Source organism: Engraulis encrasicolus, chromosome 7 (assembly GCF_034702125.1).
Source record: "Engraulis encrasicolus isolate BLACKSEA-1 chromosome 7, IST_EnEncr_1.0, whole genome shotgun sequence".
In the NCBI taxonomy this organism is placed as follows: domain Eukaryota; kingdom Metazoa; phylum Chordata; class Actinopteri; order Clupeiformes; family Engraulidae; genus Engraulis; species Engraulis encrasicolus.
Window position 1 is genome coordinate 15,233,486 of NC_085863.1, and position 13,395 is coordinate 15,246,880.

General features: G+C 43.8%; 1 protein-coding gene across 1 annotated transcript in view; it reads left to right on the forward strand.

The window, feature by feature from the left end:
* LOC134452522 (sodium- and chloride-dependent GABA transporter 2-like) overlaps positions 1–13,395 on the forward strand; it is a 31,132-nt gene that overhangs the window by 13,589 nt on the left and 4,148 nt on the right. The window contains exons 2-8 of the mRNA XM_063202963.1: positions 1,452–1,586; positions 3,516–3,656; positions 5,480–5,561; positions 8,104–8,236; positions 11,153–11,287; positions 12,052–12,155; positions 12,817–12,941. Coding sequence (XP_063059033.1) covers positions 1,452–1,586; positions 3,516–3,656; positions 5,480–5,561; positions 8,104–8,236; positions 11,153–11,287; positions 12,052–12,155; positions 12,817–12,941 — 855 coding nt within the window. The remainder of the gene's footprint in view (positions 1–1,451; positions 1,587–3,515; positions 3,657–5,479; positions 5,562–8,103; positions 8,237–11,152; positions 11,288–12,051; positions 12,156–12,816; positions 12,942–13,395) is intronic.

Consider the following 13,395-nt stretch of genomic DNA (forward strand, 5'->3'; position numbering starts at 1 on the left):
ACTTTTAAAATGTAAAGATACTTAAAATACACTTAAAGTATAATACACTAATAGTATACTTTATACTGCTACACTTTAGCACATTACTTTTAAAATACAAATATACTTGAAATACATTTAAAATATAATACACTAATAGTATATTTGACAATACTACACTTAGCACATTACTTTTAAAATACAAATATACTTAAAATACATTTAAAGTACAATACACTAACAGTATATTTTATAAAACTATATTTAAGTACATAACTTTAATAATACAAATTATTTTAAAATATATTTAAAATACACTTAACTATAAGTATATTTTTAAATACCATACTTAAGTACTGTACTTGATAAGTAGAGTGTACTTAAAATATACTTTCAGAAAATTAAATATATTTAAAGTAAACTTAAGTACAATTTTTTTTGACCTGGGACGAGTTCTGTACCTTTATTTCTGAGAGTGCATAATCCCATAGTTAGTCCTAAGTCATGCCCACACCTGTCTTTGTTTTCCTTTTTTAAAGGGACACTGTGTGAGATTTTTAGTTCTTTATTTCAAGAATTCATGCTGCCCATACACTAATGTTACCTTTTTCATGAATACTTACCAGCACCATCAAACTCTAAGTATTCATTATGACTGGAAAAATTGCACTTTTCATACATGAAAATGGGGATCTTCTCCATGGTCCGCCATTTTGAATTTCCAAAAATAGCCATTTTTAGCTGCAAAAATGACTCTACTTGGATCATACTAGGAAACATTTGTTTATTACTCAGTAAACTCAAATTGTATTACTCAGTATACTCAAATGTGGCCCTCTAGGTGTAATGTAAGGTTTTGGATAATGATGCAGTGAGTTGTGAATAATTTATATCAAAGATTAATCCACAATGCAGTGATGCTTTCTGCTGCTCTTATGTGCTTTTAGAAATGTCTTGTTGAAATGCATCATGTTGTTGTGGGGAATGAATGTGGGTTTTTGTGCCTTTATTGATTGGAAGTGGAGAAGGGGATTATGACAGGAAGTGAGTGTGGGTAGGGAGATGGGTAAGGATCTGCAAATGACCCAGGCCAGAATCAAACCTGGGTCGCTGGCGTAGTAACCCAGTGCCCTACCGTTAGTCCACGGCAGGTCCCTCTGTGTTGCTGTCTGCTGTCTCTCTTGAAATGGCAGGTTCCATGTTTCTGGGCGCCACAAGAAACTGTGAGCTCCCTAAAATGTCAACAATTTAAGCTCCCCATGTCCTCTCTGGGTTTCTATGGTTACCTATGAAGTTATCAGATGAATCCGTAGGCCTATCAGAAAACGAATACTTTAGTTTGTCATGTTTTACACTGCACTGCTCCTCCCTTTATCGTACCATAGTACATGTCTTCTCCTCCTCCTCCTCCTCCTCCCCCTCCCCCTCCTCCTCCTCCTCCTCCTCCCCCTCCACCTCCTCCTCCTCCTCAGGTGTGTTCTTCATCCCGTACCTGTTGTTCCTGGTCACCTGTGGCATCCCCCTCTTCTTCATGGAGACGGCTCTGGGCCAGTACACCAGCCAGGGGGGCATCACCTGCTGGCGACACATCTGCCCCATCTTCCAGGGTGAGGTGACATGTGTCAACATGTGTCTGTGACAACCGTGACAAATGTTTTAAAGAAAGTAAAGACAATGCTGCACACTCTTAGCCTGGTCCTGACCATCCCATAATACTACCATTTCCATTTCGTATTCATGGTCTGAACTTCATTTAATTTGACGCGATTGCAGGAAGCAGGAAGGACATTTTCGGAAAAATCAGGATTTAACTTATAAGTTGTTGAACAAACATGTCTGACGTCTATCTATGCCGATGTAGGACCGTTTAACAGACATGTCTGACAGAACATCCTACCGTAGGATAAAATTACAATGTAGTACCGTTTGTCAGAATACTGGCACAAATCCTACCGGTCAACATCGCTCCACAGAAGACAGGTACCAGACGTAGTGCGGAGCCAAGTGTCTTGGCGGAAGTACGTAGGATGGCGCGCGAGGCTAGCACACTCTGCTCCATATTTTAATGTACAAGTGGTTTTCGGCCATCTGGCCTTCTTCAAACTTCTGAGGGAGGCCAGACGGCCGAAACGTCACTTGTCACTTTTCCGAATGATTAACTCGGAATTAAATAGTTCAGTCGAGTTTACTTTGATCTTTCCTTTAATTCCGAATTAAGAGGTGTTTACATGACGTTTTCAAAAACATCATGTAAACATAGTGACGTAGCAGTGAATGTTACTGTATGTTTGTCAAAAGAGGTTTTATGATGTCCAAATCAAATGTGCACTGGCGTAACACAGGTACTTCAGGCCCCCCTGCAAGCTACCAAGAATGGGGCCCCGAACGAAAAAAGAGGGCCTAATATCATGTGCAGGGGGCCTGTTTCTTCACTTCAAAGGCCCATGTGTTCTTTGTTTCCTTATGAAAGACAGAGACAAACAGACAAACCAACGCGACTGAAAACACAACCTCCTTGGCGGTGGTAATGACCTGGTTTTACCTTTTTAATTAGCGCAATCACCTTGCTACCGATCGCTGCCCGGATTAAGCACAAGGCCTTGACCCTTGCCTACAAAACCACCGCAGGAACAGCTCCAGCTTATCTGAAGGACATGCGAAGGCCATTATTTTCCTGGAAGAGAACTACACTTCTCAAGGCACTGGTTGCCGCGAGGCAGGGGGGCCCATACGAGGTCAAGAATTGACTGGTGGTGAATAAATTGACTTGAAGAAACAGGGCCCCTCCACATGATATTAGGCCCTGTTTTTTCATTCGGGGGGGGCATTCTTGGTAGCTTGCAGGGGGCCCTGAAGGACTTGCGTGAACAAATGACATCTCTCTTAACCTTCAAGAAGCAAGGAAAGAGTATTTACTAAAGAGATAAAGTCTCTTTCCTAACTATCGTATACTACACTAATGCTTGATCTACCCCAGTGCCGGGCCACACTATGGCATGATGTATAGCCTATGTGTGTGTGTACTCAAAAACAAAACTTACCCTTCTTAGCATCTGCTCTTGATGTTCTGTATATTTCCTGTGCACTTTGTGATCTACTTGTGATGTTGGCTATGATTATATCCTCCATTGTAAGTCACTTTGGTTAAAAAGCATCGCCCAAATGCAATGCAATGCAACGGCAGTCATGGGTTAGCGGTTAGGGCGTCAAACTTGTAGCCCCAAGGTTGGTGGTTAGACTCCCGAGCCGCCAGGTTGATGGGGGGAGTAATTAACCAGTGCTCATCCCCATCCTCCTCCTCCATGACTGAAGTACCCTGAGCATGGTACCATTCTGCTGCACTGCTCCCTTTTAGGCACCACTGGGGGCTGCCCCCTTGCATGGGTGAGGCATAAATTCGACTTCGTTGTGTGCATTGGAACACTGCTGTCGAGTGCTGTGTCATGTCATGACAATGGGAGTTTGAGTTTCCCAGGTGGGCTTTCACTTTCACTTTCACCCTGTAACTTGTTCACTTCATCTTGCCATCTTGCCAGGTGTGGGCTATGCCAGCCATCTGATCATTGGCTTCAGTGCTACCTCGTACATTGTGATCCTGGCCTGGGCGTTCTTCTACCTCTTCAACTCCTTCAGCTCGGAGCTGCCCTGGGCACACTGTGGAAACAGCTGGAACACAGGTCAGAGCCAGAGATATGCCAACATAATAGGTTTCTATGGGCACCTAACGTGGCCAGGTTCCGTTCTGCCTCAAGGGGCGTGTCATAATGCTCCTAGAATGAATAGAACAGTCCTTAGGTCTGCTTAGGTCTGCCTAAAGGGGAGTCCCCCCCCCTCCCCCTTGCAATAATAGAACCCGGAAACAATGGGCCAATGGAACCTCTCTCTACTCTCTCTGTCAGAGGCCGCGCCTTACCCAAAAACTCTTAGGTAGAACTTCAGCCTAAGTAGTATTACCAAAACAGCCAATCTTGATTTGCTACTTAGTATCACCCATTGAGGAAAAAAAACTGTGTTTTGGAATTTCACCATGATTTATTATGGTTATTACATTTGTCATGTTTACCATTCGTAAGCACATTGATTCTGAGTAGTCATCACATAGGCCATCGCATGAACCCGATAACAAATTCCATCATTAAGGGAGATCAAAACAAGTGTACCTGTTTAACATATGTATTAGGTTCATTATGTCTAACTGTAAAGGATAAAAACTGTTACATGTCTTAAGGCAAAAGAAAACCCTAAGTGTTTAAGTGTACCTGTTTTCCAAATGACTATGGCTGAATCCAATGGTCTCCCAGCAGCATGTTTTTTTTACTCCAGAATACCCTACACACAAAAGGGTAACACTTTACTTGACGCCGGTGTCATAAGCATGTCATTACAGTGAGAGAGAGAGAGAGAGAGAGAATAATTTGCGTCTGTGGGGTAGCAGTAATAAAACTCTACAGGTGCTCATCATCAGTGACCAAAAGGCAAAACTTGAGGTAAAGAGAAAGGGTCCGAGGCACTCTGAGGTCCGTTAAAAGTCCTTTATTAAGATATGGACGTCAAGCCCCATATCTTAACAAAGGACTTTTAACAGACTTCAGAGTGCCTCGGACCCTCTCTCCTCACCTCATGTCATTACAGTGTCATAATACTGTAGTGTCATGACACAGTCATAGATAGGTCATACACATTATGTCCATGTCATAAACATTATGAATGTTGGCCTTAAGTGACACGTCTTTGCCATAACCGAATGTCACTTAAGGCCAACATTCATAAAATGTTTATGACATAGAGATAGTGTTTATGACACATGCTTAACTCTGTCATGACACTATTATGACACTGTAATGACATGCTTATGACACCGGCGTCAAGTAAAGTGTTACCCACAAAAGACATGACCTGATGGGTCAGCACTAGAAGCAGCAAAATTGCCTGGTTACCACCAGACCTAATCACAAATGAGATTGTCTTTCAGATCGAAACGATTGTGTAGAACGTAAGGCAGTATGGGTGTTCCCAGGCTAGCAGCAAAATAGGATTCAAGTGCCCTTCTCACTGGGCCCTTTACACACTGCCAAGGGTTTGAAGACATCATTAACATTATACCATGTAGCTGTGGTTGAAAAACAACTTTGTTTTGGGTTTCTATGGGCACATAATGTGACCAGGTTACGGTCTGCCTAAAAGGGCGTGTCATAATTCTCCTAGCATTGAATAGAACAGTCCTTAGGTCTGCCTAGGTCTGCCTAAAGGGGGATCCCGCCCCCCCCCTCCCCCTTGCAATAATAGAACCCGGAAACAATGGGCCAATGAAACCTCTCTCTCTCTCTACTCTCTCTGCTACAGTCGTCCTAACAACAGCACGTTCATTTCCTTAGAATCCTGCTTGCCCTTTGAAGACATAATTGACATTATACTGTGTAGCTGTGGTTGAAAAACAACTTTGTTTTGGTATATAGACACAGTTACAGTTGTCCTAACAACAGCATCTTCATTTTCTTAGAATCCTGCTTGCCCTACACAAAAGAGCCGACCAATGGCACTGTCAGAATCAACGGGACCCTGCCTGTGGTGGAGTTTTGGGAGTAAGTGGTATTTCAAGAGTGCCTCTCTTACCCTCTTATGACATGACATATTTTGTACAGGAATATTAGAAATTACATTAGAAATACAATTAAGTTATATTCAGGGGATCTAGAGAAGCAGGGATCTGTTTTGAAGGTGCCTGCCTTCAACATCGTCCTAAAGTGCAGGGGGAAATCCTGGAAATCCTGGGGGGCGGGGGGTTGGGTGAAGTGTAGCTGTTCAGTAGAGAAAAAGAGTCGGAGGGGGGTGGTGGGTGGTGGTTTAGGCAGTCCAGTCACCAATGACAATCTCTTTCATTGTGTCTTTCTGTGTGGTGTTGAAGAGCTGGATGGCCCTAGGAACAAATGACTTCCGTAGTCTGTCTGTACGGCAGGGGAAGGCCCGGAGTCTGTAGTTGAAGTGGCCCCTTGAATGAAAAAGGTTCCCCACTCCTGGTCGAGGGTAATAAAAAATAACGAGGGGATAGGTTAGCTACACTCTGTGGCATGCCGAAGTGGCATGTCAAAGGAAGGCTATATGGAGTTCAAGTTGTCTATATTGATGGACACGCATTCTTCACGGATAGGTTAGGGTTAGGAATGAGTTTTGGTATAGGCACAGTTGGACATTTTTAGAGGTTGGTGGACACACATTGTTCACTGACAGGTTAGGGTTAGGAATGATTCTTGTTATGGGGACAGTTGAACATTTTTGTTTTGTTTTGTTTAGGGTTTTGGGGTCTTTTTATGCCTTTATTGACAGGATAGTGAGATGCTGACAGGAAGAGAGTGGGAGAGAGAGATGGGGGAGGATTGGGAAATGACCCCGTCCGGATTCGAACCAGGGTACCCATGACCATGAAAGCCCACATGTGGGGGGCTTAGCGCGTTGCGCCACAGCACCCCCTCACAGTTGGACATTTTTAGAGGTTGGTGGACACACATTGTTCCCTGACAGGTTAGGGTTAGGAATGACTTTTGGTTTGGACACAGTTGGACATGTTTTTAGGATGGTGGACACACATTCTTCATCGACAGGTTAGGGTTAGGAATGAGCTTTGGTTTAGACACACTTGGAACAAATTTACAAACATGGCCGTAGTAGCCAACCATAACAAGAATAGTGTCATGTGACTGCACTTGGAGTGGCATGTGCAGCCCTTGAGGCCGTTTTATCCGGCCCCCGATATGATTGTAATGCTATGCAGCTTCACATGAAATATGACCTATTTTGTAAAGGAATCTTAGAAAATACATTTGCAACACAATTAAGTTATATTCAGGGAACCTAGAGAAGATGGGGTCTGCTTTAAAGGTGGCTGCCCTCAACATTGGCCTAAAGTGCAGGGGGAAATCCTGGTCTGTGTTGTTCATAGTACGGCCTTTGGAGGACTTCTACGGCCCTCGGAGGATTTTTACGGCCCTTGGATGAATTTGAAGTGGCCCCTCGAATGAAAAAGGTTCCGCACCCCTGCACGGCAGTAAATCATCGAACCCCTACTCTCTCCCCCTGCACACCATAGGCAGAGATTCTTTAACTCTCTCTGCCATAGGCCTGCTGTGCTGCTCCCACTGAAGCTGGTTGAATCCTGCACATTCTACAGTCGTTCTTATCCTGGGAGCGGTAAAGGGATAGACAAATAAAGGAAAAACAAAGTTAACCCCTTAGCGCAGCACCTATGTTAACCTTACTGTCACCAAAATTGTAATGGCTAAGTATTAATCTGTTACTTAACCCCTTAGCGCAGCACTATGGCTCTCTGTAATGTCATAGCAATGTTGTTATGATGTACAAGTAGTTACGCATTTTCAGCAAGTGAAAAGGGTAGCCGGCGACCCCTGCTGCAGTAAGAGGCTACAGGACCAGTTCAGTCAAGTTCAACATGCAGTTGTAATGCTCTCACTACCCTGGACTTGTCAGTACCCGGTGATGCCACATTTTTCGGCTAATCCCTTTCCGAGATATAAGGTATTCTAATGGGGACAGCGTTTGTTTACATTTTTTTTCTAATTAACATAGGCCTGCTCCAAATATTTTCCCAAAAGGTACCACTATTTGCTAGTTGTCTGCTGATGTTGTATAACCTTTCAGATGTTTTTGGGAATAGATAAAAATGTTTTTATGAAATGTAAACAAAGAGCTGCCCCCATTACAATGACCAAAATCTCGGAAAAGGCTGAAGAAGAAGAAAAAAAAACCTCAGGTACTGACAAGTCCAGGGTAGTGTGAGCATTACAACTGCATGTTGAAATTGACCAAACTGGTCCTTTAAGGCTCTCGGCACTGTCATAGCAATGCTGTTATGATGTACTTGAGTATTTTCTGCAAATAGTGAATAGGCCCGCCGGCGACCCCATCTGCAATAAGAGGCTACCTTCAACCAAGCTTACTTGCTTCCTCTTTTCTTCGGAAAAAGGATGAAGAAATCCTGGTTGAAGCAGACATTGTTTTTTCAACTCCTAACCACCTACATATAACTCAATGTCTTCTCTTCTACTTCTCTTACTTCTTCTCCTACTTCTCTTCTCTTCTTCTCCTACGTCTCCTACCTCTACATGTCAGGAGGAGGGTGCTTCGTATATCGGGTGGGATAGAGGAGCTGGGCAGTGTGCACTATGAGCTAGCGCTCTGCCTCCTGTTGACCTGGGTCATATGCTACTTCTGTGTGTGGAAAGGCATCAAGTCCACAGGCAAGGTAAGAATAAGCACTTGCTGATTTAAGCATCGTGCTCAATAGGTATAAAGTATGACGCTTATTTTCACTTCTGAACTGCTGTCTAGGGAAAATGTACATGTTATATATCAAAACCTACTGATTGTCAACTTTCGTAACTGTATCTGTGTATTTTCAGTCTGAGAAAAACAATTGTTACAGTTATTTTTTTACTTATATGTCAGGGATACAGTATGTCAGCTGTGAAGTGCAAGCCCACCTGGGAGACCCATTGTCATTGTGACACAGCTCTCCACAAAATTGCATTTATGCCTCATCCGACCATACAAGGGAGCAGTTACAGCAGGAAGATACCGTGCTCAGGATACCTCAGCCATGAAGTAGGCCTACTTTGGGGGAGAAGAACACTGGTTAATTACCCCCACACCAACCTGGGGAGTCAGGAGTCAAACCAGCGACTTTTGGGATACAAATCTTATGCCTTAACCGCTTACCCATGACTGCCCTGTGTCCTATTGGTCCCTAGGAGTTGGCTTTGGGATCAGAGGTTAGCTTTGAATCCCATTCATACCAGTAGAGGTCTCTAAAGGCCTTGCCTTGATTAACCTACCCTACCCTGTGTAACAGATGCCAAACTAGCAGAGTTTGAAAGTGAAAGCGAAAGCCCATTGGGAAACTCCAACTCCCATTGTCATTGTGACACAGCACTCCACAGCACACAAGTGAACACTGCACACTGCACACTGCACACAACGAAATTGCATTTATGCCTCACCCGTGCAAGGGGGTAGCCCTCAGTGGCGCCCCATGGGGAGCAGTGCGGTGGGACAGTACCATGCTCAGGGTACCTCAGTCATGGAGGAGGATGGGGGAGAGCACTGGTTGGTTACTCCCCCCACCAACCTGGCGGGTCGGGAGTCGAACCGGCAACCTCTGGGATGCAAGTCTGACGCCCTAACCGCTCACCCATGACTGGCCATGGTGGTAGAACATTCGGAAATCTCCCTCCCGAACCCTCATACAGACAAGGTAGCACAGAGCTATTGGTCTGGACCTTTGGCTCAGTGGTTTCGCACTATGCCTCCCATGCCTGAACCAGAGCATTGACTGGAAGGTTGTGAGTTCGAGCCCCGATAAGCGGACCGCACAGGATGACCTTGGTTACACTGGTGCCGCAAGGCCCGGATGGGAGTGAGGTTTAGGGGGATGAGTGTAACCAGTGGTCGAGTTCTAAAATCAAAGCAGGGGGTATGGTCAGAGATTGATTCTGATTATTGGAAGTTCAGGGGTTTCTCCCTCGAGAAAATGTTGAAAATGTAGTTGTTAAAAGTGCAATTTTAACACAAAAATATGTGAAGAAGGGAGGCCTGTTTTAGAGGGGGGTGATTTTTGACCATTTTCATTGAGGGGGATGATTTTAGACCATTTTCATTGAGGGGGGGATGGCATCCCTACTCATCCCCCTACAACTTGAGCCCTGAGTGTAATGCTAACGGATGCCAACTAGCAGAGTTCGGCAGTAGAACTTTAGTAAACCGCTCTCCTGAAGCCTCAACCAGAGACGGTAGATAGATACGGTACAGTACAGTACAGTGCAGGATGTCCACGGTTACACCAGCTCAAAGAGCTGTTTAGTCACTTTGGATAAAATCGTCAGCTAAGTGTAATGTAATGTAATGTTTTTGTAACATGATGGTGTCGTCAGCTCACTGTAATGTAATGTATCTAACATGATGGTGTGGTCAGCTCAATGTAATGTAATGTAATGTTTTTGTAACATGATGGTGTCGTCAGCTCAGTGTAATGTAATGTATCTGTAACATGATGGTGTCATCAGCTCAATGTAATGTAATGTTATGTATCTAACATGATGGTGTCATCAGCTCAATGTAATGTAATGTAATGTTTTTGTAACATGATGGTGTCGTCAGCTCAGTGTAATGTAATGTATCTGTAACATGATGGTGTGGTCAGCTCAATGTAATGTAATGTCATGTATCGTCAGCTCAGTGTAATGTAATGTATTTAGTAGTAGTAGTAGTAGTAGTGGTAATAGTTGTAGTAGCAGTAGTAGCCTTTATTAGCCGGGGTGAAAAGCCGACTGTTGACTCCGTCAATCAGTCTGGCAAAAGCCATGAGGAATCCGTCTCCGTGGAGGGTGGTAGATGGTCTGATCTTACTCTATCATTTAAATTAATTGGAGTTCCAAACTCAAATTAAAACCCATATTATTAGCATGCCTGTTACGATATAGCGTCGCAAAAGCAAACAAATAACAAAACGAAAGTGTGAATATAGTTACCTTAACCAATCAGTAACAGAGCTTGCGGGTGAGTTCCGCGTCATCACTCTCAACTGTTTGCTGATTGGCTAAACACTGAGAGAACCGAGCTCGAGGCTTTTGCCAGACGATGTACGGAGCCTAAATCTTTGGGTGGAGTACATGGATGGCGTTGCCAGGCTAAGCCTTTATAGTCCCCAAGGGGAAATTCGTTCTCACCACACAGGGTGCAATCACAGCAGAGCAGCGCTTGTAAGAACACCTGTCAACCCACCTGTACCAGGCAGGTGAACAGGCGGCAGCTGACAGCTCAGTGTAATGTAGGGTGCATTCCAATATGCGACCTTGCGTCCTCCACTCGTGCTTGTGGCCTCACGTGGAGAAAACAAATAAGTTTCCCCGCAGTCAGCCTAGCCAAAACAATTTTTAGGGCACGATTCTTCATTCACCAACCAGTTTGCAAATGAGAAAATGACTTTACAATTGAGCTTTTGCGAGATATTGAAATATAATGCTGTTGTCAGTGATGTCCTCATGACATATTACTTCCTGGTGCAAGGCCACAAGCACAAGTGGTGGACGCAAGGTCGCATATTAGAACGCACCCTACGGTAGTGTATCTGTAACATGATGGTGCATTTCTTCGTTCCTGCCAGGCCGCCTATTTCACTGCCACGTTCCCATACGTGACCCTGTTGGCTCTGCTGGTGAGGGGCGTGACGCTGCCTGGAGCCGCGGACGGCATCATCTACTACCTCTACCCAGACATCTCGCGACTGGCAGACCCACAGGTGCGTACCGACCGTACACCCAGGGCCACCGCTAGGCATGGGCAGCAGAGGAAGCAGAGCGCCTAGGGCCTCACTCAACCACTTTGCCCCCAAACTTGGGTCCTCCTAAATTGAGATTGACTAAACAAAAACGTACTTTAATATTACTATTATTTGGGAGGTGCTGTGGCGCAGTGCGCTACGCCTCCCACACTTGGGCTTGCAGGCCCATGGGGACCCCGGTTCGAGTCCGGACGGGGTCATTTCCCAACCCCAACCAATCTCTCTCCACACTCACTTCCTGTCGCACCTTCACTGTCCTATCCGAAAAAAAAGTCCATAAAAATATCTCAAAAATACATATATACTGTACATATGTATTACAGTATATGTAATACAGTATATATGTATGTATATATATATATATATATATATATATATTACTATTATTTAATTATGAGGAGGGGCTCCTGATCAGTTATGCTTAGGGCCTCCAAAACCCTAGAAGTGGCCCGTATACCTATCTACATGTATTTGCATTTTATTCTATTCCATACTGAAAGTTAATATTATAATACTAATAGAAGTTAAAATAAGACACAGAATCATCTAAATATTCCAATAATACTAAGACGAAGAACATGCTTCCCTAATCCTTTCAAAAACATACAATTACTTCAGTAAACCTGAACCACTTCTATGTGCATGTACTGTATAGGCCTATCATGTCTTGTGTGTGTGATGCCTAATAAAGCCCGGCTAATTGGGGTGGTGTTGGTCTTCAGGTTTGGATGGACGCCGGCACACAGATCTTCTTCTCCTACGCCATCAGCCTGGGCTTCCTCACCTCGCTGGGCAGCTACAACAACTACGACAACGACTGCTACAAGTAGGTCTTGGAGCGCAACGCAAGAGGAGCCCCAGGCCAAACTCTTGACATACATGTGAATGCGTGTGCGTGTGTGTGCGTGTGCGTGTGCGTGTGTGTGCGTGTGCGTGTGCGTGTGTGTGCGTGTGTGTGTGTCTGTGTGTCTGTGTGTGTGTGTGTTTTTGTGTGTGCGTGTGTGTGTGTGTGTGTGTATTCTACTTTACAAAAAAAACCCTACCCTTCTTTGCAATTGCACTTGTTCTTCTTGTCGCTTTGGCTATAATGCGTCTGCCAAATGCAATGCAATGTAATGTAATGTAATGTTTGAATACTGCATGTGTGAATATAGCAGTAGTCAACACATTTTACTACAGTGTACTATCCTACAAGCCCAACATGGACTCTGCATAATGAACGAATGAATGAATGAATGAATGAATGAATGAATGAATGAATGAATGAATGAATGAATGAATGAATGAATGAATGAATGAATGAATGAATGAATGAATGAATGAATGAATGAATGAATGAATGAATGAATGGATTGATAAGTGAATGCACCAATCAATCAATCAATTAATCAATCATTGAGCAACAACTTTACATGGAGGATCATGGCTGTAAAATAATGCTCCAAGCTCTTTACGTTTTTCTAACATGAAAATCTTCCTCTTTCCAGGGACTCGTTCCTGCTGTGCCTTCTGAACAGCCTCACCAGCTTCATCTCTGGCTTTGCCATCTTCTCCATCCTGGGCTTCATGACCCACGAGCAGGGGGTGTCCATGGCTGAGGTGGCCAGCTCAGGTGAGTCAGGCTGACACCTGTTGTCAGATTACTTCTATTGTATTCTATTTTATTTGGCTCTGTTCTATTCTATTCTATTCTATTCTATTCTATTCTATTCTATTCTATTCTATTCTATTCTATTCTATTCTATTCTATTCTATCCTATTCTATTTTGTCTTGCCAACACAGGTAGCTTATCTGAGTAACAAGTAGACGTAGACCTGTACTTGGCTTGCGATTAGCTGACTCTGCACTGTTTGGATGAAGTTTTTGGTGGGTCCTTGTTAGGTTTCCATCTTGTTAGGTGTCAGAAACAACACTATCGATCTATCTAATTAAGTACAATGGAGTAAATGGTGTAACAGCTGTGTAATATCATGTGTGTGTCGTACTTACACCATGAATTTCTTTTTAACTTTTGACACCACTGTGTATTTCACTTAAAAAGCATGTCCCCATTATACAGTTACAG